General features: G+C 42.1%; 1 protein-coding gene across 6 annotated transcripts in view; it reads left to right on the forward strand.

The window, feature by feature from the left end:
- Nucleotides 1-1,239: 1,239 nt before the first annotated feature.
- Nucleotides 1,240-23,623, forward strand: part of MARK3 (microtubule affinity regulating kinase 3) — a 113,684-nt gene continuing 91,300 nt past the window's right edge. For 5 of the 6 annotated variants that reach the window (XM_042944388.1, XM_042944389.1, XM_042944392.1 and 2 more), the window contains exon 1: nucleotides 1,241-1,469. In XM_042944388.1, coding sequence (XP_042800322.1) covers nucleotides 1,419-1,469 — 51 coding nt within the window. In that variant the 5' untranslated portion in view covers nucleotides 1,241-1,418. Of the gene's footprint in view, nucleotides 1,470-23,623 lie in introns of all 6 variants that reach the window. The other variant, XM_042944390.1, reaches the window with a different exon arrangement.

The raw sequence follows: 23,623 nt of genomic DNA on the forward strand, positions 1-23,623 counted from the left end.
TCCCTGAACCAATAAACGCCATCCACCGCAGTGCCAGGGTCTGCGCGGGACCACGGGGCACATGCAGAGGCAAGGGGGCAAGAAAGGCTCCCAGTAGCATTTCCAACGTTCCAGCCTGCAAGCGATGCTGAGCTCGGCCCAAGGCTGGCACCCAGAGATGCTTCTAGCCCTTCGGCACTTACATGCTGGTGTAGAAGAGCCCGGTTATAAAACCCCTAAGGGCATTTAGGAACTGGTCCCTGGGGGGGTGGGGGGGGGTGGGCTTCAAGCCCACCCGTAGGCACTCTTGTCTTCTGAATGGCATTTAGGTGGGTCCAAGTCCATCCTCCTCCAGACAGCGAGCTCCTCCGGGTGCCGAGCCTAGCCCCCTGCTACCCAGAGCTGGAGGCAGGAAAGGTGGCTGCATCTTCGATCCCGGGGTCGCGGTTGATCATACAGAAGCCCGGCTCCTCCCCGCAGCCCCGGCCCTGTAACTGCTGCCGCGGCTCGATTCTGCGCAGCGCGGTCCCGCGGGCGCGACCTCAACCTCGGCACACAGTAGGCGCTCTATCAACACTGTCAATGCCAACCCAGGAGTCCTGCTCAAGCCACCGCCCAGGACCATGTGCCGTCTCTTTTCGGGGGCGCCTGCTGCGCCCGCCGCGACCCCACCACCCCTTCCCGTCCCAGAGCGCCGCCTCTTCCACCCCAGACCTGACTGAGTCGCCCCTAGCAACAGCGGCCGGGCCAGCTTCCTCCGGCCGCGCTGATTGGCCGAGTTCCGGGAGGCGGCGGTTCCGTCACTTCCGGCATCCGGAGGCAGCAGAGGAAGCCGAGGGGCGGCCATCTTGGGTCCGTGAGGCTCTGAGGTACCGGGAGCGGCGGCGGCCACCGGGTGGAGGCTGAGGCGGCAAGCGAGCCGGAGGGAGCAGAGCAGCCGGGCGCAGGCGCCGCCTCCGCAGCCCCCTCCATGGTCGGCGCCCGCAGCCCGCGGCGGCCTGTCTTGCGGTCCACCTTGTCCACATCCTCCTCCTCCTCTTCGGGGGCAGCCGGCGGCGCTGTGTGGAGGCCCCGGCGTTGAGATCCGCGGTGCGACGGGCGAGGGCGGAGGAGGAGGCGAGGGGGTCCGGGCCCGCGGGGCGCCCTGAGGCGCGGGGACGCCGGCGGGCCGACCGCAGCCCGCCGCCGGCCCGGCCCCGCCACCGCCGCCCGCCGGGCTCCTCGGCGCGGCCGCCGGGGCCGGGGGAGCATGAGCCCCGGGACCCGCCGAGGGACGGCCCGGGCCCGGCCCGGGATCTAGACGGCCGTGGGGGAGGGGAGCCGCCCTCCGCGGCGCCGTTCCGGAACCGCAGGGCGCTCGAGGACGAGGTCGCCGGCCCCCCGAGGCCGTGTGCTGTTTTGTTTCACCCTCGCATTGTGCAGAAGTGGAGTGGAGTAAAATGTCCACTAGGACCCCGCTGCCAACGGTGAATGAAAGAGACACTGAGAACGTAAGTGCCCTGGGCCTTGTCGGGATTTGCCCGGGCCGGGTCTCCCCCGCTGCCTCCCGGAGCGCGACGGCGGCCCGAGCCGTCGGGGGTCCCCGGCCCGGAGCGCGCCGGACGCGGTGGGCCGGCCGGAGGCCGCGGGGGGCGGCGGGGCGCGACCGTTTCCTGGAGGCGGCGGCCCGGGTCGCGCCTCCGTGTTCTCGCCGAGTCCCGCTCGCCGGCCGGGGTTGGGGGGCGGGGGGGGGGGACCCCGGCCGCCGCGCCCGGTGCGTGTTGTCCGCCCTCGGCCGCGCTTGGTGCTGACTTGGGGCGGGCTCTCCTTGCAGATCGGGCGGGCAGCTCTCGAGGGGCTGGCGGGCTGGAAACGTGTTCGTGGTGCCGGTGAGAAGCCATTGATCGGGTCGAGTGGGTGGTCCTTTCTGCCTGGTTTTGTCAAACTGTCTGGAACTAAGCTTAGTGACAGGCTCGAAACCTGAGTGGCCACGGGGGGAGTGTTCGAGGGCGCCTTGGCAGGGTCAGGAGAGAAGTTTCGGGAGAGAGAGAGTGCCGGCTTCGTTGAGGAGTCGCTTCCCTTCCAGGCGCATCCGTCTGGAAGGGTCGACGAAGCGGTTTTGAAAGGAAGGTGCGTGGTAACGCCGCCCCGGCCGGGGGACACCCGCTCCGGGCTTGGCTCTCGCCTGCCGACCGCCCGCGGGCTTCGCCGGCGCCGAGCCCCCGCTCCAGCGCTCGCAGCCCGGGATTCTGTACGCGGACCCTTTGGCTGTGTCCGTGGAAACGTTTCAAAGGGCCGGGGGCGGCAACGTGCAGCGGAAAGTCCTTCGGAGAAACGTCGACTCGGCGCAAGTGCTTTCTGAGCTCTCGTCTGGCGCTCGGTTCAGGGGAGTTCGGGCCTGGGAGGTGCCTCCTGTAAGACGTGGAGCAGGGGGCTTGTGGAGAGACTCCGCGGGCCTTTCATTAGACGTGTTGCGGGGTGATTCCTGGCAGGAAGACGCCGTCACTTAGGAACAGCCTTCTTGCTCTGCCTGTTTCCCTGCTTTCAGCCGCGTCCCGAGACACTGTGGCCTGGCGGTGTCGGTGCCTTCGTCTGAGTCTTGCAAGTGCCGCTTGTTTGCCGGGTGGCTCTCAGGTGACCTAACCTGTTCGCGCAGGGTCTGGTCTAAAGCGTTCCCGTAGCGTATCAGTCTCCATCCAGGACGTAGTGCTCTTTCCCCTGGTGAGTGAGTGGTTCCGCGGCGCGCGTTTCTTCACCTGAGATGGATTAGAAAGTTCCGTGAAGAGTCAGTGATGGGAAATCATAGACCGGGTGAGTCCGTGAACTCATTTTCTTACGGCCCTTTTGAGGAACGCGTTCCTGACTTGGTCATTTTCCTGTTCCTTGACCACGCTGCAGAGCGGAGTAAGCAAAATAGGGAGTTGAGTAGCTTCGGTCCTTGACTTCCGCTCAAAGCGGCAAAATCTTACACTGAGCCAGAGCAGGAGCTCCATGCTTTCTAAATGAACTGAAGCCCAAAACAGTCAGGTTTGTGATAATGAAGGACTTACCCTAAGTGAGTCTTTACTTTGTTCTCTGGTGAATTTGTTGAATCGTGTTCTAATCTTTCTGTGTGTTGTTAGAAACTACTAACTTTATTCTTTGAAAACAATGTAAGGTATGGAGTGTGCCTTTATTCTTGTAGAATGTGTTTAAATTTGAATTTCTGACAGTGTTAAAATCAGAGGTTTGTAGCATATCATGGCATTAATTCACCGTGCCCTGTTCCATTTTTTAACTTGTATTAGAATCTTCTGGAAGTAGTTGTGTGTCTTTGACAGTGTGGTGCCCTTGTGTCGAGCGTTACGTGTCTGGCATATGTCATATTATTTGCCTGCCATTCCTGAACTGCCAGTTGAGTGGTGAGGGTACAAGAATGAATGAGAGCTCTCAGTTTCTTGAGCAGCTGTTTTGTTAAAGTCAGATTTATTGAGATAGAACATTTACTCTTCCTAAGTGTCTTGTTTGATGAGTTGTGACAAATGTATAGTCATGTAACCATCACCACAGTCAAGATACAGAACATCTTCATTGCCCAGGAAGGTGCTTGCTGACATCGTGGCCCTTTACAGTCAGTCGCCTCGCTCTACAGCCTTTGGCAACCACTGATCTGTTATCTGTCCCTATAGTTTTATGTTTTCTAGAATGTCATATAATTGGAATCTTTATTAAAGTTTGTGTGTGTATCGGTAGTTCATTTCTTTTTATTGCTGAGTGGTAGGTAATTCATTGTTTGGATGTACAAAAGTTTCTTTGTTTTTTTTTAAGTTATTATATTAATTCCAATATAGTTAACATACAGTGTTATATTAGTTTCAGGTGTGTAGTATAGGGATTCAACACTTCCATGCATCACCCAGTTAATGTACAACAATTTCTAATCCATTCACTGTTGATGGGCATTTTGGCTACTATGACTAGAACAACTTTATCTTTTTTGTGAAAAGACTTTCCATTTTGCTTATCTTGGGAATCAATTTTAAATAATTGTATATGGCTGTGATGGGAATGTCGCTTATAGATAGAGGAATAATAAAAGGCGGATTATTTGCAACAAGAATATTGTCTTCATCCTAGTCCACTACTCTGTTTTCGTTTGTTTGGTTTATAAATGTGAGCACCCACCTTTAGCTGATGGGTATATAAAAGATAATACTGTTTTCAAATAATTTTAAAACTCATAAGGACTAATCAAATAATCTGACCTAATGAGGATGCTCAGAGAGGTGACAGGAGCTGCTGTGACAACACTATTTAGTAGCAGAGCCACCACTAGGCTCCACATCTCCAGTTCAGTTCCCTCTGCTTTTTTGGGTACCAAGCTGTTCCTCAAAAGCTTATGTACTAATTACTCAACCAGAGAGATATAGATGTACCATTACACAGAGTATAATTAAAATAAGACTTAAATGTATTGTTATGGAAGATTTCAAACAAACAAGTAGGGAGAATTTAGTTTGTATTAGTGGTTCTCAACCAGGAACAGTTTTGCTGCCCTGTGGACATTTGATGATGTCTGGAGACATTTTTTTGGTCGTCACAACGGAAGAGAGTTTACTGACCAGGAATGCTGCTAAACATTTTACAGTGTACAGGGCAGCACCCCTTCCTCCCCCCAACAACAACAAAACATCTGGCAAAAAATGGCAATAGGGTCAGGGTTGAGAAACCCTTGTATATAGTTAGCCCCCCACATAACTCAGTGGCCGTCTTATTTCATTTGGGGTCTCCCCAAGAAGCAAATTCAGTACCTCATATCATTTCATCTCTAAAGCTTTTAGGAGAGATAAAGCTTTAATTTTATAAAGATTGTAATCCTAGTCCCTTTATCATAATTTCTTAACATCAGATATCCAGTCAGTCTTCAATTTTCCTCAGTTGTCTACTTTTTTAACACTTTGTTCAAATTGGACTCCATCCAGGGTCCATATATTACAGTGAGCTAATATGTGAAATAAGATGCATTTTGAAGGCAACAAAAAAAAATTTATGTTTTGGTTTTTGTTCTGCAGTGTCATGACTTATATGGAGCCATGGGCAAATCCTGTTTGAACACTGGTAAAATCAGAAATGTATTTTTTCACTTAAATTTTAAAGCATATGACACGTTGTAAGCTTGAGCTGTTTGTCAAAGTACCAGAGGCCCCAGGGCTCTGTCAGTTAACAGCTCCTGGTGTGTGTGCAGCCTGTATTTACTTATTATTAGTTAATGGAGACAAGCCATCAGAATTTCTGATCTCTGTGAAATAGATAAACTGATGGTGTTCTTGTCTAGCCAGGTATAGGTTATAGGAGACTCTCATTAACCTGTTCAAGTTTAAGTGCCTACTTTGTGTAGGACACTGCTAGGTTCCATAGAAGTTATTATCTAGGAACCATGTTGTACCTGTACCTGCTCTTTAGGACTTCCCAGTCCCTGCAGAACAAAGCATCCTGAGCTCTGTGAGCTAGTCTAATAAACTCTCAAACTGGAGTAAATGCCAGTATCACCTGGAGGGCTTGTTAGAGCTCTGATTGCTGGGCCCCTCCCCAGACCTTGATTCTAGTTTGCATTTCTAACAAGTTCCCAGAACTTGTGGTCCAGAAACCACACTTTAATTACTGCATTAGTATTCATTGAAAGCTTGTCAACTAAACTATGTCCCTTTAGGTTGTATTGTGACTATAGAAGAGAGATTTCCAATGGATTAAATAAAATTTTCAAGCTCCGTGAGTTTTTAAAGTTGGTTCTTTGTAAGAAAGTATGGTTATGGAGTATAAAAATAGTTACTATTTGTTGATCACTTACTGTACTTTAAATGCCATTTCTTTTAAAGTATATACTATGCCTTTATTTAATCTGCCTTTTAACTTTCAAGCACAACTATCTGTTGAATAAAGCCTGTTTGGGCCTTTTAAAAAAAGTTAATCTCTGAAGAATTAATATTTTTTTATGGTGTCAAAGTGTTTTGAGAAAAAAATCTTACAGACTTCAATTTGAAGGTCATTTTTGTTTCTTCTATGTGTAAATTAGGTGAACTTGGAAATTTGCAATGAGTAGAGTACAGGTTACTTTATGTAGTGCATGGTTATTTACATTGTAATTACCCGTGAGAGACTTATACACAACTCAGTGTAAATTTGTGGTACCTGTTGTCTTTTTTTTTTTTTTTAACATTTATTTATTTTTGAGACAGAGACAGAGCATGAACGGGGGAGGGTCAGAAAGAGAGGGAGACACAGAATCTGAAACAGGCTCCAGGCTCTGAGCTGTCAGCACAGAGCCCGACGCGGGGCTCAAACTCACGGACCACGAGATCATGACCTGAGCTGAAGTCGGCCGCTTAACCAACTGAGCCACCCAGGTGCCCCTGGTACCTGTTGTCTTAAAAAAATTTTTTTTTGGTTTATTTAGTTTTGAGAGAGAGAGAGAGAGAGAGAGAGAGAGAGAGAGAGAGAGAGAGAGAGAGAGAGAATCCCAAGAAGGCACTGCACTGTCAGCATTAAGCCCAAAGCAGGGCTTGATCCCACAAACCATGAGATCATGACCTGAGCTGAAATTGAGAGTTCGACGCTTAATTGACTGAGCTACCCAGGCGCCTTGGTATCTGTTACCTTTAGTTTTGAAGGATTGTTCTGGATTCTAAGATCCAAGATCTAAGACAAATTTTGTCCCTGGAATTTTTTCCCAACCAGGAAGTGAGAGTCAGGGAATGCAGCCCTTTCTGATCACCACTAGGAGGAGTAAAGCAGAAAACCCTTGTCTCACCTCCATCTTATTTTATTTTTGTATATTTTTAAGTATTTTAGTACTTTTTTTTTTAAGTAAACTCATCCCCAGCATAGGAGTCGAACTCATGACCCTGGGATCAAGAGTCACATGCTCTACCGACTGAACCAGCCAGGTACCCCATCTCACCTCCATTTTAAACTTTCAAATTAAACCTGAAGGAGAGAACAGATGTCTTCCCTGGAAATCTCCCAGCTTTAATGTTGTCTTACAAAAGAATTTAAAGAATGTGCTTGGAATTTGTCTGCAAGTAGTAATAAGGAGTTTATGCTGACCCATATGCACCTGCCTGCACAGTAATTGGGAGGGCGGAAGTTGGCACTGGAAGAAAGCATTTTTTTTCTTCAAGGAATAGTTCTTTAGCACTGCATTCTAGCCACCTGAACTGCTCATCTGTGGCTAGTCTTATATAATCTTATGTAGACTAGATAAGGCATTGTTTAAGTGGGTTACAAAGGGGTCTTGGTGTTAAACAGCAAGAGGTGTTTTGTTTGTTGCTAATAGGCAGTTGCATTTGAGTGGATGTTCAATATTGGGGGGTTTGTAGTATGGACATTTTACATGAAGATGTGTATTTGGGTAGAATTTAATATAAAATTTGAATAAACTGAGCCCAAAGGTTTTTATTTCTGAATTTTATATATAACTTCATTCTTTATGCAGTAAGCACCTTTATGACTTCATTGACTACAAGAGCAGATTCTAGCAGGGAATCCTAGAGAGGAGTCGACCCAGAACCATTCCCTAACTCAGCTTTCTGCTCTGAGAATTGCCGTTCTTTATCCAGTAGAATAATTTAAACCAGGGCAGTCACCTTTTGTTGTCAAAGGCATTTGAGGTGTTTTTGATGGCATTCTGTTCACATACTGTCTCCACCTCTTTCCTTGTCTTCCCTCAATTGCTAGCCTTTACCTATTCCTAGGCCCTCCTTGGTATCCATAGGCATGTATTAGCTCTATTAGTGGAATGGAATAAAAGAGCTTGTTTTCTTCTCTTAAAAAGAACGTTGCTGGGGCGCCTGGGTGGCGCAGTCGGTTAAGCGTCCGACTTCAGCCAGGTCACGATCTCGCGGTCCGTGAGTTCGAGCCCCGCGTCAGGCTCTGGGCTGATGGCTCGGAGCCTGGAGCCTGTTTCTGATTCTGTGTCTCCCTCTCTCTCTGCCCCTCCCCCGTTCATGCTCTGTCTCTCTCTGTCCCAAAAATAAATAAAAACGTTGAAAAAAAAAAAATAAAAATAAAAAGAACGTTGCCATCTAGACGTTAAAGATGTTTAATGATAAAGAACCTTCTATGTACCATGGTAGTATATTCCAGTTTTTGTTTTGGGGTTCTTTTTTTTTTTTTTTTTTTTCATTTCTGTTACTTAGTTCAGGTTGTTAACATTTGTTTCCTGCTTATTGTATAGTGGTTCTTCATATTATTGCTGTGGAACAAATCACTCCATAACTTAGTAATGTAGAACAGCAGCCATTTTATTATGCTCACAGGTTGTGTTTGAGGAATTCAGACAGGGATGACTTATCTCTGTTCTTCTATATCTGGGACTTCAGTTTGGAGGATCTCGAAAGGCTAGTGGGATTTGAACAGCTGGGCTGGAAGATCCACATCCTAGATAGTTTCTTCACTTATGTATCTGGCACCTTGGCAGATGTGGTTAGAGGGCTAGGCTCAGCTGGGACTCTTGGCCAGAGGGTCTACAAAGGGCTTTTCCAGTGTGGAGGCCTCAGTGCGAACAGACTTCCGAGGTTGCTCCGTGTTTCAGAAGAGATAGAAGCTCCCTGCCTTTTATGACCTAGCCTCAGAAGTCACACTGTGTCATTTGCTCTCGGTTAAATCTATCACAACACAAGGGACACAGACCTTACTTTGTAATGGGAAGTGTGTCAACAATGTCAACGTCATGTTTTCAAAACAACTTAATGGTAACTCTTTGGGTTTATAATCTGGTCTAGCATTTTATTGTGTGACCTTGGACAAGTTATTTAACTTTTTTGTGCCCCAGTTACCTCATCTGTAAAATGGCATTGGTAATAGTGACGACCTCATAGGGCTGTTACAACGATAAGGCCTTCCATGCGCCGGCTTTCCTTTCTTCTTGGTCCTCACCTTCTGCCTCTCCTCACCCACTCTGCCCATAGACCTAAGAGTCTTCTTGCTGTTCTGTGAACACACAAGCGACACTCCAACCTCAGGGCCTTGACGTTGCATTTCTCTTTGAACACCTTTCTTCCAGATATTCTTATGGCTAACTTTCTCACCTCCTCTTTTCAAATATCACCTCAGTGGCTTAATCACCTGTGACTCTCCCAGTCTCCCTAACCCTGGTCTGGTTTTTCTTTTCTCCATTGCAGTTATTACCTTCTTACGTATCATATTTACACATTGTTGTATGTTTATTGTGTTTTGTCAGTTTCTTCTGGTATATACTGAAAGCTCCACAAGAACAGAAATAATTTGTTTTGCTTACTGATACAACAAATACCTAGAACATGCTTGTCATCTGTTATAGGGGTTCAATAAAATATTGGTTGAATTAGTGGTTAAATGAGACAATATGGGTAAAAGCATTTAAAACAGTGCCTGTTACTTACAGTAAGTAACAGATAAATGTTAGCTGTCGTTAATGTTGATGGTCTTTTTACTGGTCTTCTCATCTCTATCCCTGTATCCTTAGCTTCTCCCCTCTGTAGTTATTCCAGCAAGATCATCTCCTTTCTCCTTTTTTTAAAACCTCAGACTGCTTTCTTAAAGGGAGAACTGATGGATAGTGTCTGGGCTTGGAAGGGAGAGAGAAAGATGGGAGCCTAAGACCAGTTGAAGGAGTGCATCTGAAGACATGTCTGAGGTAGAGTGGACAAGATGCGGAGCAAAAAAGAAGGAACAACAACAAAACATACAAGAAGTTGGGATTTGGAGTTATGTTAATTACATACTTGTAATTAAAACTCGCTTTCAGAGGCACCTGGGTGGCTCAGTCAGTTGAACGTCCGACTTCAGCTCAGGTCATGATCTCACGGTTTGTGGGTTCGAGCCCCATGTTAGGCTCTGTGCTGAAGCTCAGAGCCTGGAGCCTGCTTTGGATTCTGTGTCTCTCTCTCTCTCTGCCCCTCCCCTGCTCGCTTGCTCACTTGCTCTCTCTCTCTCTCTCTCTCTCTCTCAAAAATAAACATTAAAAAAAAAAATGTAAAACTAGCTTTCAAATACAAGTAACTTAATCATGACCAATTCACTGATCTGTGCCTCATCTTTTAAAAATTTAATTTATTTCACTGTTTTTTTAAGTTTTAGATGTAATTGACATAACCTCCATATTGGTTTATTAGTTTCAGATGTGCTACATGATTCACTATTTGTATTGATTGTGTAAAGATCACCACAATAAGTATAATAATTAATATTCGTTACCATACATACTTCGTTTTTTTTTTTTTTTTTCTTGTGATGAGAATTTTATGATGGGTTTGTGGGTTCGAGCCCCACGTTGGGCTCTGTGCTGATGGCTCGGAGTCTGGAGCCTCCTTCAGATTCTGTGTTTCCCTCTCTCTCTGCCCCTAACCCAATCGCATTCTGTCTCTGTCTCTCTCAAAAATAAACAAACATTAAAAAAAAATTTTTTTTAAGCTTTTGGAGGTTTATTCTTGATCCACCTTTCTAGCTTTGTTGTTTCCAACTGCTCATCTGTATAACCTTAATACTCTAGCCAGACAGTTCTGCTTAGCTATTTGTTTACCCAGTGATTTCACACCTGCTAGTTGCCAGGTCCTGTATTCTGAGAATACAGAGATGAGACTATTCTTGCCCACAAGGAACTCATAGTCAAGTACTTTGGTGTAGGCATTAATTAAGTTAAGGGTTGGGGATGGAGAGCAGAGCAAGGCAGAAAGGACAGCCTAGTCAGGAGCATAAGGATAAATTGTCAGCCATCATGATGTCAAGGAAATGAAGCGTTCCCCCCCCCCCCCCCCCCACCACCAGTGTTAGTGTCCCATGAAATGAGAGAGTTGTGAGAGACGAAAGTGGTTTGACATGCAGGTTGGGGTGCGGGGGGGGGGGAGGGGAGGGGATCATTTCCCCACCCCCCACGTTTTCCTAGGTTTCCTTGTACTAGTGCCTGGCTTGAAATAACCATTGTCTTTCATTAGAACTCTACTACTTATCCTTTAAAGATTATCCCTTCATAAGATACCTTTTTTCTTTCATCTCACTCAAATGTGATCACCTCCTCTGAGTGCTTAGTACTACATTATCCCACACAGTAGCTACTAGCCACGTGTGGCTGCTGACCACTTGAAATGTGGCTCTGTAAGGATGAAATATATACAGATTTTAAAGACAGTGTGAAAAAAAGAATATGCAGTCTTAATCTTTTTATATTATGTGTTGAAATATTTGAGAATATATTGGGTTAAATAAAATATTAAAATTAATTTAACCTGTTGATATGTTTTTTAGCGTTTCTACTAGAAAATTGAAAAATACATAGACGATGGCACTTAGAGTACCTACTCTCTGATTTTCTCAGTGGGGCAGGGATTGCCTTTTGTTTTAGTTATTATTCCGCATGTTAGCTCTTCAGGTAGGTTAGGAGTACCTTGAAGGTTTGGCACCATACTTTATTTCATCACTCTGTAGTGCCTGGCACTTAATAGTTGCTTAGCTTATAGTTAACTGGTCAAAAGCTACTGAGTGAAATTTTTCTTTAGCCACAATTTATTTGTGCCTGTAGTCCTTTTGGGGATTAGACGAGTAAATGATTTTTCAGTCTATTATGATAGTTTATCTGTTACAGCAGTAATATTTTATTAAAAATGAAACCAGTTTCACTGAATTTGTGGATATGAACAGTAATAGTTTCCCATTTCTGTTGTTCATATTCTTAGAAACCTTTTTTGTAAACTCAGCTGCAAAAAGTCACATTATCTTTTTTTTTTTAATGTTTATTTTTAAGAGAGACAGAAAGTGAGCGGGGGAGGGGCAAAGAGAGAGGAAGACAACAGAATTCCAAGCAGGCTCAGGCTCTGAGCTGTCAGCACAGAGCCTGCCTCAGGGCTTGAACTCCTGCACCACAAGATCATGACCTGAGCCGAAGTCAGACGCTTAACCAACTGAGCCACCCAGGTGCCACCACGTTATCTTTATAGGTCAGTGTGAAGCCCTTGTCTTATTTATTCTTGTTAATCCCCATAGTTCATTCCCCATAGTTTGTTTAATATGCTGTAATGTGTGTACATGTATGTGCTCTTACAGAGTATACATTTGGCACCTCGTGTAAATACTGTATATATCTCATCTATGAGTCTAATCTGTTTTCTGACCACTACTTAGCAGTCTGTGGGATGGTGATCTATCTACCATACTCAACCTGTCTGCTCCTCAGGGTTAGACATTGCACTTCCTGCGGCCACAAAATACTACCATGAATGTCTTTATCCATGTCCCTTATGGAGCTGTGTAAGACTTTCTTGGGGTAGCTAGGAGTGGACTTGCTCTGTCGCAGGAAATACAGATAGGGCCAGAACTTGTCCTTCTGGGTGGCTAAATCAGTCCACACTCCTGCCAGTAGTGCATAGTATCCCTGGTTCCTGCCAACATTTAGCATTATCCAGCTTTAAGTTTTTACCAGCCTGTTGGGTGTAATGTGATATCTCATTGTAAACTTGTATTTCTCTTTGATTTTTATTAGGTCTATATATACTTTGGCTTTTGGGGTGTTCTGTAATTGCTGTTTTTCCTTTGTCCATTTTTCTTTTGTGTTGTCTTTTCCTTGTTGATTCTTAGGTATTCTTGGTTTTCTAGATGTTAATCTGATGTAGGTTGTGGACATTGCACGTATCCTCTGTCATCTTTCTATAATGCCCTTCATTGAACAAATTGTTGATTTTGGTGTAACCAACATAAATGGTGCCTTGTGTTTGTGCTTTTGAAGTTTTACTTAAATACCTGGATCACAAGGATATTCTCTTATATTTCATTTGTTAACCTTGTATCATTTTACCTTTCACATGTAGGTTTTTAATCCCTGGAGACATAGCCTTTCTCTGGTAGGGATCTAGTTTTGTACACCCCCCCCCCCCCCCCCCCCCCCCCCAGCTGATAAGGTGAACCGGTTTTCCCACTGCTGTCTACTCTGCAATCTGTCCTTTCCCCTCTGGTTTATAGGGCCCCTTTCATTGTATCTTAAGGTTCCCATGTACTCATGTCATTTAGTTTTATATTCTGGTGCATAGGTCTGTTTTTCCATTGTGCCCATACCCTTAGGTTTTTCTGTTCTCTTTAATTACTATGGCTTCACAGTCAATGTTAATCTTCTTAATCTGTGTATCTATGTGTATATCTTATCTATTGAACTTTTTATTTGGAAATAATTTAAGACTTAAATAAAAATTGCCAAAGTGGTACAGAGTATACAGAGTATGCCTTTCACTCAGATTCCCCTAATGTTAACACCTTTATAACCATAGCTCAGTTATGAAAGCCAGAAAATTGATATTGGTCTGATACTGTTGATGGTGATGATGATGATGATGATGACGACGACGATGACGACAGAACTTGAATTTTCACCAGTTTTTCTCCAGGGTTCTTTTTTTCTTCTAGGATCTAATCAAAGATCCCACATTGCGTTTAGTTATTGTGTCTCAGTCTTCTCCAATTTGTAATGGTTCCTCTGTCTTTTATGCCCTTGACAGTTTTGATCAGTACTGGTCAGTTATTTTGTGGAATATATCTCAGTTTAAGTTTGTCAGATGTTTTTTCACAATTAATTAAGGTTATATATTTTTGGTAAGAATACCACACAAAAGATGTGTCTCTCTTAGTGTATGCTATTAAAAGGGTACATGAGGGGCGCCTGGGTGGCTCAGTTGGTTGAGCGTCCAACTTCGGCTAAGGTCATGATCTCACGGTCTGTGAGTTCGAGCCCCGCATCGGGCTCTGTGCTGACAGCTCAGAGGCTGGAGCCTGCTTCGGATTCTGTGTCTCCCTCTGTCTCTGACCCTCCCCCGTTCATGCTCTGTCTCTCCCTGTCTCAAAAATAAATAAACATTAAAAAAAAAATTAAAAAAAAAAGAGGGTACATTATATAGATATGTTTTGTTATGCTTGTGTTAACTAACTTAGATCACTTTTTGTTTCTGAGCCTTTTTCTTTTTTTTTTTTTTAACTCTTTTTTTGAGGCTGACCTGGCAATTATTCATCCATGTAAACGTCAGAGTAAGATTAAAATTACTAGAAAATTAAAAAAATTTTTTTACTTGGGGCACCTGGGTGGCTCAGTCGGTTGAGCGACTGTCCGACTTTGGCTTAGGTCATGATCTCATGGTTTGTGGTTTCGAGCCCCGAGTCCAGCTTTGTGCTGACAGCAGAGCCTGCTTTGGATTCTCTGTCTCCCTCTCTCTCTGCCCCTCCTCTGCTTACACTCACTCACTCTCTCTCTCTCTCTCTCTCTCTCTCTCAAAATAAATAAACATTTAAAAAAATGCTCAAGAACTACTGACTGGAAATTTTAATTGAAATTGCCTTGAACTTGTAGGTTAATTTGGGTAGAATTTATAGTATCTATCCATGAACATGGAATTTCCATTTATTTAAGTATCTTTTAGGTCTTTCATTAAAAATTTAAAGCTTTCTCCAAAGAGCTTCTATATATTCTTTTTGATTAAGTTAGTTTCTACCTGCTTTATAGTTTTTATTGATATGGTTATTTTTTTTGTTAAATTTTGTGGCAGGTTACTGCCAGTGTAGAGAAATGTGATAGGTTGATCTTGTATCTTGCCAAACTCTCATGAGTTCCAGTGGTATTTCTGATTCTGTTGGTTTGTAGTTAGATCATATCATCTACAAACAGTTACAGTTTTATCTCTTTCCTTCTGATTCTCATAATCTTACTTTTTTCTTTCCTTCAAGTATTGGCCATAACCTTTAGTATTATGTTAAATAATGGTAGTGATAATAGACAACTTTGTCTTGTTTCTGATTTTCAAGAAATGATTCTAAAGTTTCTCCATTAGTGTAATATTTGCTGAAGGTTTTGGTCCATGATTTTTATCAAAGTAAAGAAGTTCTGTTCTGTTTCTTGTTTGCTAAGAGTTTTTTAAATCACAAATTGTTCAATCTTATGAAATATTTTTTTTTTTTTTGCAGTGAATGGAATAATCGCCCTGCTGCTTTCAAAAGTGAAATTTGATTTTATGAATATCTCTAAAAGTACAAAATACGTGGGGGACAGCCCTTTATTGTCACAATTTAGCTTTGTAGATTTTTTTACATTTGAAAAACCTGCCATTGTGTTAAGGAGGTGGTTTGTTATTTTAAGGATTAGAAAGGATGCGTGGGCATGTCTTGTGTTTTACAAAAGGGACCAAGGTTTATTTAGGAAGAGTCGAAACATGATGTAAAGTTTTTTTTTTTTTTTTTAAACTTTTAAACCTGATCCCGTCCCCCCCGCCCCACCCCAGCTGTATTGAGAAGTAATTGACATACATCACTGTATAAGTTTAAGGTATTGGTTTATGTCCATTGAGAAATGAGTACCACAATATGTTCAGCTAACATCCATCTTCTCGTATAGATAACAATAAGAAAAGAAAGAAGAAATTAATAAAGGAAAAAAATTTCTCATTGTGGTAAGAATTCTTAGGATTTACACTTTTTTTTTGTTTTTTACGACTTTCCTATATATTATATAGCAGTGTTAGCAGTAGTAACCATGATTTACGTTACATCCCTAGTACTTATTTACCTTATAACTGCAAGGTTGTCGCTTTTGACCATCTTCCCCCAGATCCCCCTTCCCTACTCATTTCTTCTGGTAACCATAATTCTCATCTCTTTTTCTATGAGTTTGGGTTTGTTTTCTTGTTTTTGTTTTGCTTTTGGATTCCACATGTAAGTGAGATCGTACAGGATTTGTCTTTCTCTGATTTATTTCACTTAGTATAATGCCTTCAAGATCTGTCCATGTTGTTAGAAATGGTAGGATTTCCTTGTGTGTGTGTGTGTTTTTTTTTTTTTTTTTATGGCTGAATGATACTTTATACATACCACAATTCTTTATCCATTCGTCCACTGATGGACACTTAGGTTGTTTCCATGTCTTGGCTACTGTACACAAATGCTGCTGTGAACATGGGGTGCAGATAGTGTTTTTGTTATCTTCAGATATATACTCAGAAGTGGAATTGCAGCATCATATGGTAGTTCTGGTTTTAATTTTTTGAGGGTTGTCCATGCTGTTTTCCACAGTGGCTATACCAATTTACAGTCCCACCAACAGTACACAAGGGTTTCCTTTTCTCTACATCCATACTATTATTTGTCTTTTTGCTTATGGCTATGGCCACTATGACAGGAGTGAACTGATATCTCATTGTGGTTCTTATTTGCATTTCCCTAATGAGTAGTCATGTTCAGCATCTTTTCATGTACCTGTTGGCTTTTTGTATATCTTCTTTGGAGAAATCTCTATTCAAGTCTTTTGCCCATTTTTAATTAGGTTATTTGTTTTTTGCTATTGAGTTATATGAGTTCTTCATATGTTTTGGATATGAACTCCTTATCAAATATATAGTTTGCAAATATTTTACCATCCCATAGGTTATTTTTCACTTTATTTATGTTTTGTTTTGCTGTGCAGAAGCTTTTTAGTTTGATGTAGTCTCACTTGTTCATTTTTTATTTTGTTGCTTGTGCCTTAGGTGTCATCCAAAAAATCATTACTGAGACCCATATCAAGGAGCTCTGTTCCTATGTTTTCTTCTAGGGGTTTCATGGTTTCAGGTCTTACATTTAAGTGCTTTTTAATGACTTTAATTTTTATTTGAGAGAGAGAGCCCACGTGTATGCCTGTGTGTGTGCAAACGGGAGGGGCAGAGAGAGAGGAGAGGGAGAGAGAATCTCAAGCAGGCTCCACGCCCAGCACTGAGCCCAATACAGGGCTCAATCCCAAGACTGTGAGATCATGACCCGAGCCGAAATCAACAAAGACACTTAACTGACTGAGCCACCCAAGCGCCCCTTTACATTTAAGTTTTTTAATCCATTTCAAATTAGTTTTTGTGAGTGGTATAACATATGGATCCAGTTTCATTCTTTTACATATGAGTACCCAGTTATACTAATATCTTTTATTGAAGAGATGGTCTTTTCTCCATTCAGTATTCTTGGCTCCCTTGTCAAATATTAGTTGACCTTATATGTTTGGGCTTATTTCTGGGCTCTCAATTATATTCTGGTCTATTTGTTTTTATGCCATTATCATACTGTTCATTATCATAGTATAGCTTTATAATATAGCTTGAAATCAGGAGGTGTGATACCTCCTGATTTGCTCTTTCTCAATATTTCTTTGACTGAGGTCTTTGTGGTTCCATATAAATTTTTTAGGAGCGTTTTTCCTACTTCTGTAAAAAAGGCTATTGGAATCTTGATAGAGATTGCATTGAATCTGTAGATGGCTATTAGTAGTTTTGACATTTTAACAATATTAATTCCAACCCGTGAACACAGGATACCTTTCCATTTATTTGTATTGTCTTCAATTTCTTTCATCAGTGTCTTCATAATTTTCAGCATAGAGAGCTTTCACCTTAATTTATTCCTAAGTATTTCATTCTTTTTGATGCTATTGTAAATAGGATCAATTTCTTTTTCAGAAATCTCATTAGTGTATAGAAACACTACTGATTTTTTAAAATGTGTTTTTAAAGCTTATTTATTTATTTTGAGAGAGACAGAGCCAGCATGAATGGGGGAGGGAGGGAGAGAGAGAGAGAGAGAGAGAGAGAGGGAGGGAGGGAGAGAGAGAATCCCAAGCAGGCTCTGCACTGTCAGCACAGAGCCTTATGTAGGTCTCAAACTCATGAAAACATGAGATCATGACATGAGCCAAAACCAAGAGTTGGATGCTTAACCAACTGAGCCACCCAGGTGCCCAGCACTACTGATCTTTTAATTTAATTTTTTTTATCTTGCAACTTCATTGAATTCATTGGTTAGATCTAACAGTTTTTCAGTTGAGTCTTTAGGGTTTTCTATATATAAAATCATGTTTGTTTTTTTTAAATGATTTTATTTTTTAAGTAATATCTCCTCCCAGCATGGGGTTTGAACTTAAACTTACTCCCGATACCAAGAATCACATGCTCTGGGGCACCTGAGTGTCTCAGTGGGTTGAGCTTCTGACTCTTGATTTTGGCTCACGTCATGATCCCAGGGATATAGGATTGAGCCCGGTGTCTAGCTCTGTGCTGAGTGTGGAACCTGCTTGGGATTATCTCTCTCCCTCTGTGCCTCACACTTCAATCATGTGTGTGTGTGTACTCTCTCTCTGTTGCTCTCAAAAAAAAGAAAAATTAATAAAAATAAAAGAGTCACACATTCTACTGACTGAGCTAGCCAGGCACCTCTATAAAATCATGTCTTTTGCAAACAGGGACAATTTTACTTCTTTTCCAGTTCTGATACCTTTATTTTTTTTTCTTGCTTGATTGCTCCCACTAGGACTTCCAGTGTTATGTTCAATAGAAGTGGTAAGAATGGGCAACCATGTCTTTTTCTTGAACGTAATGGAAAGGCTTTTATCCTTTCACCATTGAGTATGATGTTAGCTGCGAGCTGCTCATATATGGACTTTTTATGTCAAGATATGTTCTTTCAGTGCCCAGTTTAACAGTTTTCATCATGAATGGATGTTGACTTTTGTCAGAAGTTGGATGCTTTTTCTGTGTGTATCAAGATGATTACATGATTATTTTCTTTAATTCCGTTAATGTGATATGTTACATTGGTTGATGTGGTGAACTATCCTTACATCCCAGAGATAGATCCCACTTGATCATGGTAAATGATCCTACGTGTGTGTGTGTGTGTGTGTGTGTGTGTGTGTGTGTGTGTGTATTTTTTAAATTAAATTTGGTTTTTTTTTGAAAGAGAGACAGAAAACATGAGCAGGTGAGGGGCAAAGAGATTGGGGGGGAGAGAATCTTAAGCAGGCTCCATGCTCAATGCTTGATCCCACTACAGTGATATCATGACCTGAGCCAAAATTAGGAGTTGGACACTTAACCAGTTGAGCCACCCAGGTGCCCTGGTAAATGATCCTTTTAACGTGCTGCTGAATTCAGTTTGCTAGTATTGAGAATTGAGAATTTTTACATCCATATTCATCAGGGATATTGGCCTGTAGTTTTCTTTTCTAATGGTGTTCTTTTCTGCTTACACCTGATTTCTTAAGTAGGCTTCTCAAATTTAAGATTAGTGCTTTACCAGATAGATACAATGGTAAGCCCAAAGCCATATTTATCATGCTAAAAAAATTAAAATTAAAAAACTTTTTGGTGGGGGTGCCTGGGTGGCTCAGTTGGATAAGCATCTGACTTCCACTCAGGTCATGATCTCACGGTCTGTGAGTTCGAGCCCCGTGTCAGGTTCTGTGCTGACAGCTCAGAGCCTGAAGCCTGCTTCAGATTCTGTCTTTCTCCTCCCTCTCCCCTCTCCCCGCCTCTCCCCGCCTCTCCCCCACTCATGTTCTGTCTCTGTCTCTTAAAAATGAATAAATGTTAAAAAAAAATAATTAAAAAAAACCTTTTTGATGTGTGTCTAAGGTATATTCTCATTTGTATCTTCTGGTTATATGATTTATATTCTATGGCTCTTAAATATGGATACATTTTTAAAGAACATAACAAAATGGAATGCATTCTCCATTCATTTTTCTTTTTCTTTCTTTTTTTTTTCCTTTTTCTTCCTTTTCCTTTTCCTTTTCCTTTTCCTTTTCCTTTTCCTTTTCCTTTTCCTATTCCTATTCCTATTCCTATTCCTATTCCTGTTCCTGTTCCTGTTCCTGTTCCTGTTCCCTTTTCCTATTCCCTTTTCCTTTTGCTTTTGCTTTTGCTTTTGCTTTTGCTTTTCCTTTTTGCTTTCCTTTTCCCTTTCCTTTTCCGAGAGAATCCCAAGCAGGCTCCGTGCTCAGTGCTGAGCTGACATATGGCTCAATCCCAAGAAACTGGGATCCTGACCCAAGTCGAAATAATCAGAGACTTAACTGACTGAGCCACCCAGTCACTCCTCCATTCATTTTTCTTATTGCTTCTTACATTAGTGTTGATACAGCTCTGTAACAGTAGTGCTTTGACTGAAAGTAATAAACTCTAACATAATGGCTTAACCAAATAGGGGTTTGCTTTTCTCACAAAAGAAACATAGTTTCTAGCTTTGGTTCAGCAGTATAATATTGAAGTTGCTGGTTTTTATTTATTTAAAAAATATATATATATATTTTAATACTTTTTTTTAATGTTTATTTATTTGGGGGGGGGGAGGGACGGGGGCGGGGGGGGGGGGGACGGGGGCGGGGGGAGAATCCCAAGCAGGCTCTGCACTGTCTGTGCAAAGCCCAGCACGGGGCTTGTAATCCTAAAGACCGTAAGATCATGACCTAAGCTGAAATCAAGAGTCTGAGCCACCCAGGCGCCCCAGATTTTATTTATTTTTGGGAGAGATTGAGAGAGCAGGGAGGGGCAGATAGGGGGACAGAGGATCCCAAGCGGGCTATACTCTGACAGCAGCAAGCTGATGGAACGCTCAAACTTCCCAACCTCTAGATCATGACCTGAGCCAAAGTTGGATGCTCAACTGACTGAGCCACCTAAGCACCCCAGAGCTGGTGGTTTTTAAAAATACTATTTTCTTGGGGTGCCTGGGTGGCTCAGGCGGTTAAGCTTCCAACTCTTGATCTCAGGATGGTGAGTTCAAGCCTCACGTTGGGCTCTGTGCTGCGTGTGAAGCCTACTTAAAATAAAAACAAAAAATTTTCTTTCGTGTTTGAGACCTTTTGGCTGCAAGATAACTTATACATCTGCAGTTATGGTTGCATTGAAGGAAAGAGAAAGAAGGGACTGTACTAGTGTATCTGTGCCCCTTTGTGAGAAACAAAAAGTTTTCCCAGAACTGCCCCTGTCCTGCCCCCCACCGGTATGTTTTCATTAATGAGCACCGGCCAGAACCGAGATGCTCAACCGAATGAGCCACCCAGGTGCCCCTAGCTACAGACACGTTTGAGAAAACAGTTATTTAGTTGGTCTTGTTGCCTCATCAAATACCCAGCCAGCTTCTCTTGGTAATGAAGAAGGGAGAAATGGATATTGAGTATATAACTATAATGTTTGCCCCATTCTCTAATATATTACCTGGAAATTTAAATTTTCTGCAGTAAAGGTTTTAGTTTGCAAATGGATGCTTTATAAATTTGTTAATAATCTCCTGTCTTTGGTTTGCTTCTGGTTATTTTCAGTAGCAGTGTACATATTCTAATTTTCTGGTGGATGAAGTGGTATCAGCTCAACTCCATGGGAGAGAGAAGGTTCAGGGCTCCTTTAATCTTTAAGACTTGAATTTAACAGCTTAGAGTACCTGTTAACATGCTTAGTGCTGCCACAAAATGTAATGTGAATACTGAAGAATTCTATAACATTTTTCCTTTTTTACCCTTGGGTTGTTTACTGGCTCCATAGGGAGGAAAAAAAAAAACCCTTATGCATGAAATAATTGGCTAATAGTAAAGAATTCAGAATTATTTGGTTAATTGTTTAGTATAGCACATTGAGTGGTATAAGATTAGAAACTTTTTTCTTTTTTTCTTAATTTTTTTTTTTTTTTTTTTTTTTTTTAGTTTATTTATTTCGAGAGAGAGAGTAGGAGAGGGACAGAGAGAGGAGAGAGAGAGAATCCCAAGCAGGCTCCATGGTGTCAGCACAAAGCCTGACGCAGGGCCTGAACTCATTAACTGAGCTCATGACCTGAGCTGAAACCAAGAGTCGGATGCTTAACTGACTGAGCCACCCAGGCTCCCTAGAAACAGTTTTTCTTTAGGGCCATTGATAGAAGCATGGGATGAATAAAATGAAAGAAAGCCAAGTAGAAGCTCTAGTAACTGTTACAGGGCCGTATCAACACTAACATAAGAAGCAGTAAGAAAAATAAATGGGGAATGCATTCCATTTTATGTTATACATACTAGCTCTTGAAAATGTGTCCATATGTAAGAACCATATAATTTATTATATGACCAAGACACAAATTAGAATATACCTTAGACACACATACACCCCCCAAAAATAATCTTTAATTTTTTTAACATAGTTAAATATGGTTCCAGGTTTGCTTTTCTATCTTTCTGGTAAAGCACAAACCTGAAATTTGAGACGCCTACTTAAGAAATCGGGTTTAACTAGAAAAAGACACTACTAGAAAACTATATGCCAGTATATCCCTGATAAATAATTTGTGTCTGTTTTGAGAGAAATTTTTTTAAGTTAAATACATTAGATTTCCCCCCAAAATTTTTATTTAAATTCTAGCTAGTTAACATATAGTATAATGCTGGTTTCAGGAGTAGAATTTAGTGATTCATCATTTACATATAACACCCAGTGCTCATCACAAGTGCCCTCCTTAATACCCATCACCCATTTAGCCCATCCACTACCCACCTTCCTCCATCAACCCTCAGTTTGTTTGCTCTATTGTTAAAAGTCTCTTATGGCTTGCTTTTCTCCCTTTTTCCCCCCCTTCCTATATATTCATCTGTCTTGTTTCCTAAATCCCACATGAGTGAAATCACATGAGCCCGATGTGGAGCTCGTGAGTTCATGACCTGAGCGGAAGTTGGAGGCTCAACCGACTGAGCCACCCAGGCGCCTCAGGATTTCATTCTTTTTGATGGCCGAGTTAGATTTATTTATTTATTTATTTATTTTAATTTTTTTAACGTTTATTTATTTTTGAGAGAGAGAGAGAGAGAGAGAGACAGAGCACGTGCATGGGAGGGGCAGAGAGAGAAGGAGACAGAATCTGAAGCAGGCTCCAGGCTCTGAGCTGTCAGCATAGAGCCCGATGGAGGGCTCAAACTCACAAACTGTGAGGTCATGATATGAGCCGAAGTCGGAGGCTTAACCGACTGAGCCACCCATGCACCCCAGATTTATTTTTTAAAGATTTTATTTTTAAGTAATCTCTACACAATTTGGGGCTCAAACTCACAACCTTGAGATCAAGAGTAGTGTGCTCTTCCCACTGAGCTAGCCGGGCACCCCCCCTAGATTTTTTAATTTAAGGACTTTATGTAAGGAAACACCAAACTAAATATACTTAGTTTAACCCTATTGTAGTTTAACAAATTACAGTTTAACAGATATTTCAAATTTACAGATACTACAATTTAAATATACTGAAGTTTAGTATACTTTAAATATACTAAGTTTAACCCTATTGTAATTTAACAAATTACAATTTAACAGATATTACAAATTTAACAGATATTTAAATCTGTTGTATGAGTTTATAATCTAACAGGGAAATGCAGGTTTCTTTTGGCTTTGTATTATGATTGTTTATTTGCATAAGTGTATTAGTTTAGGTTGCGTTATGCTGTAGTAACGTACACAATCAAAATCTTAGTGGTTTAACACAGTAAAAACCCTTGTTTAAACAGTTTGCCTGAGGGCTTGTTGGCTCTATGAAGATTGATCTCCCTGTCCAGGATAATTTGGCCCTGAGGGCTTCTGTCTTTGGGCAATGCTTAGGATTCAGGAGAGCAAAAGATGGCTGAAGTCAAGCACTGACAAATAATGCTTTTGCATGGGAATGACATGTCATTTTCATTTGTGTGTCATTGGCTAAACTTAGGGACATGGCTGGGCCAACTCAAATGAGGGAAGAGGGTCTGAGTTCCTCTGTGAAATCAGTGGGATCCTCCACAAACTCAGAAGCAAAAGAGCTAATATGGTGGCTAATAGTATTGTCCACAACAAAGTAGCATAATATAGATAGATACAAAGTACCCCTGGAACCCAAAGGAGAA

This window comes from Panthera leo, chromosome B3 (assembly GCF_018350215.1).
Source record: "Panthera leo isolate Ple1 chromosome B3, P.leo_Ple1_pat1.1, whole genome shotgun sequence".
NCBI classification, from domain to species: Eukaryota; Metazoa; Chordata; class Mammalia; order Carnivora; family Felidae; genus Panthera; species Panthera leo.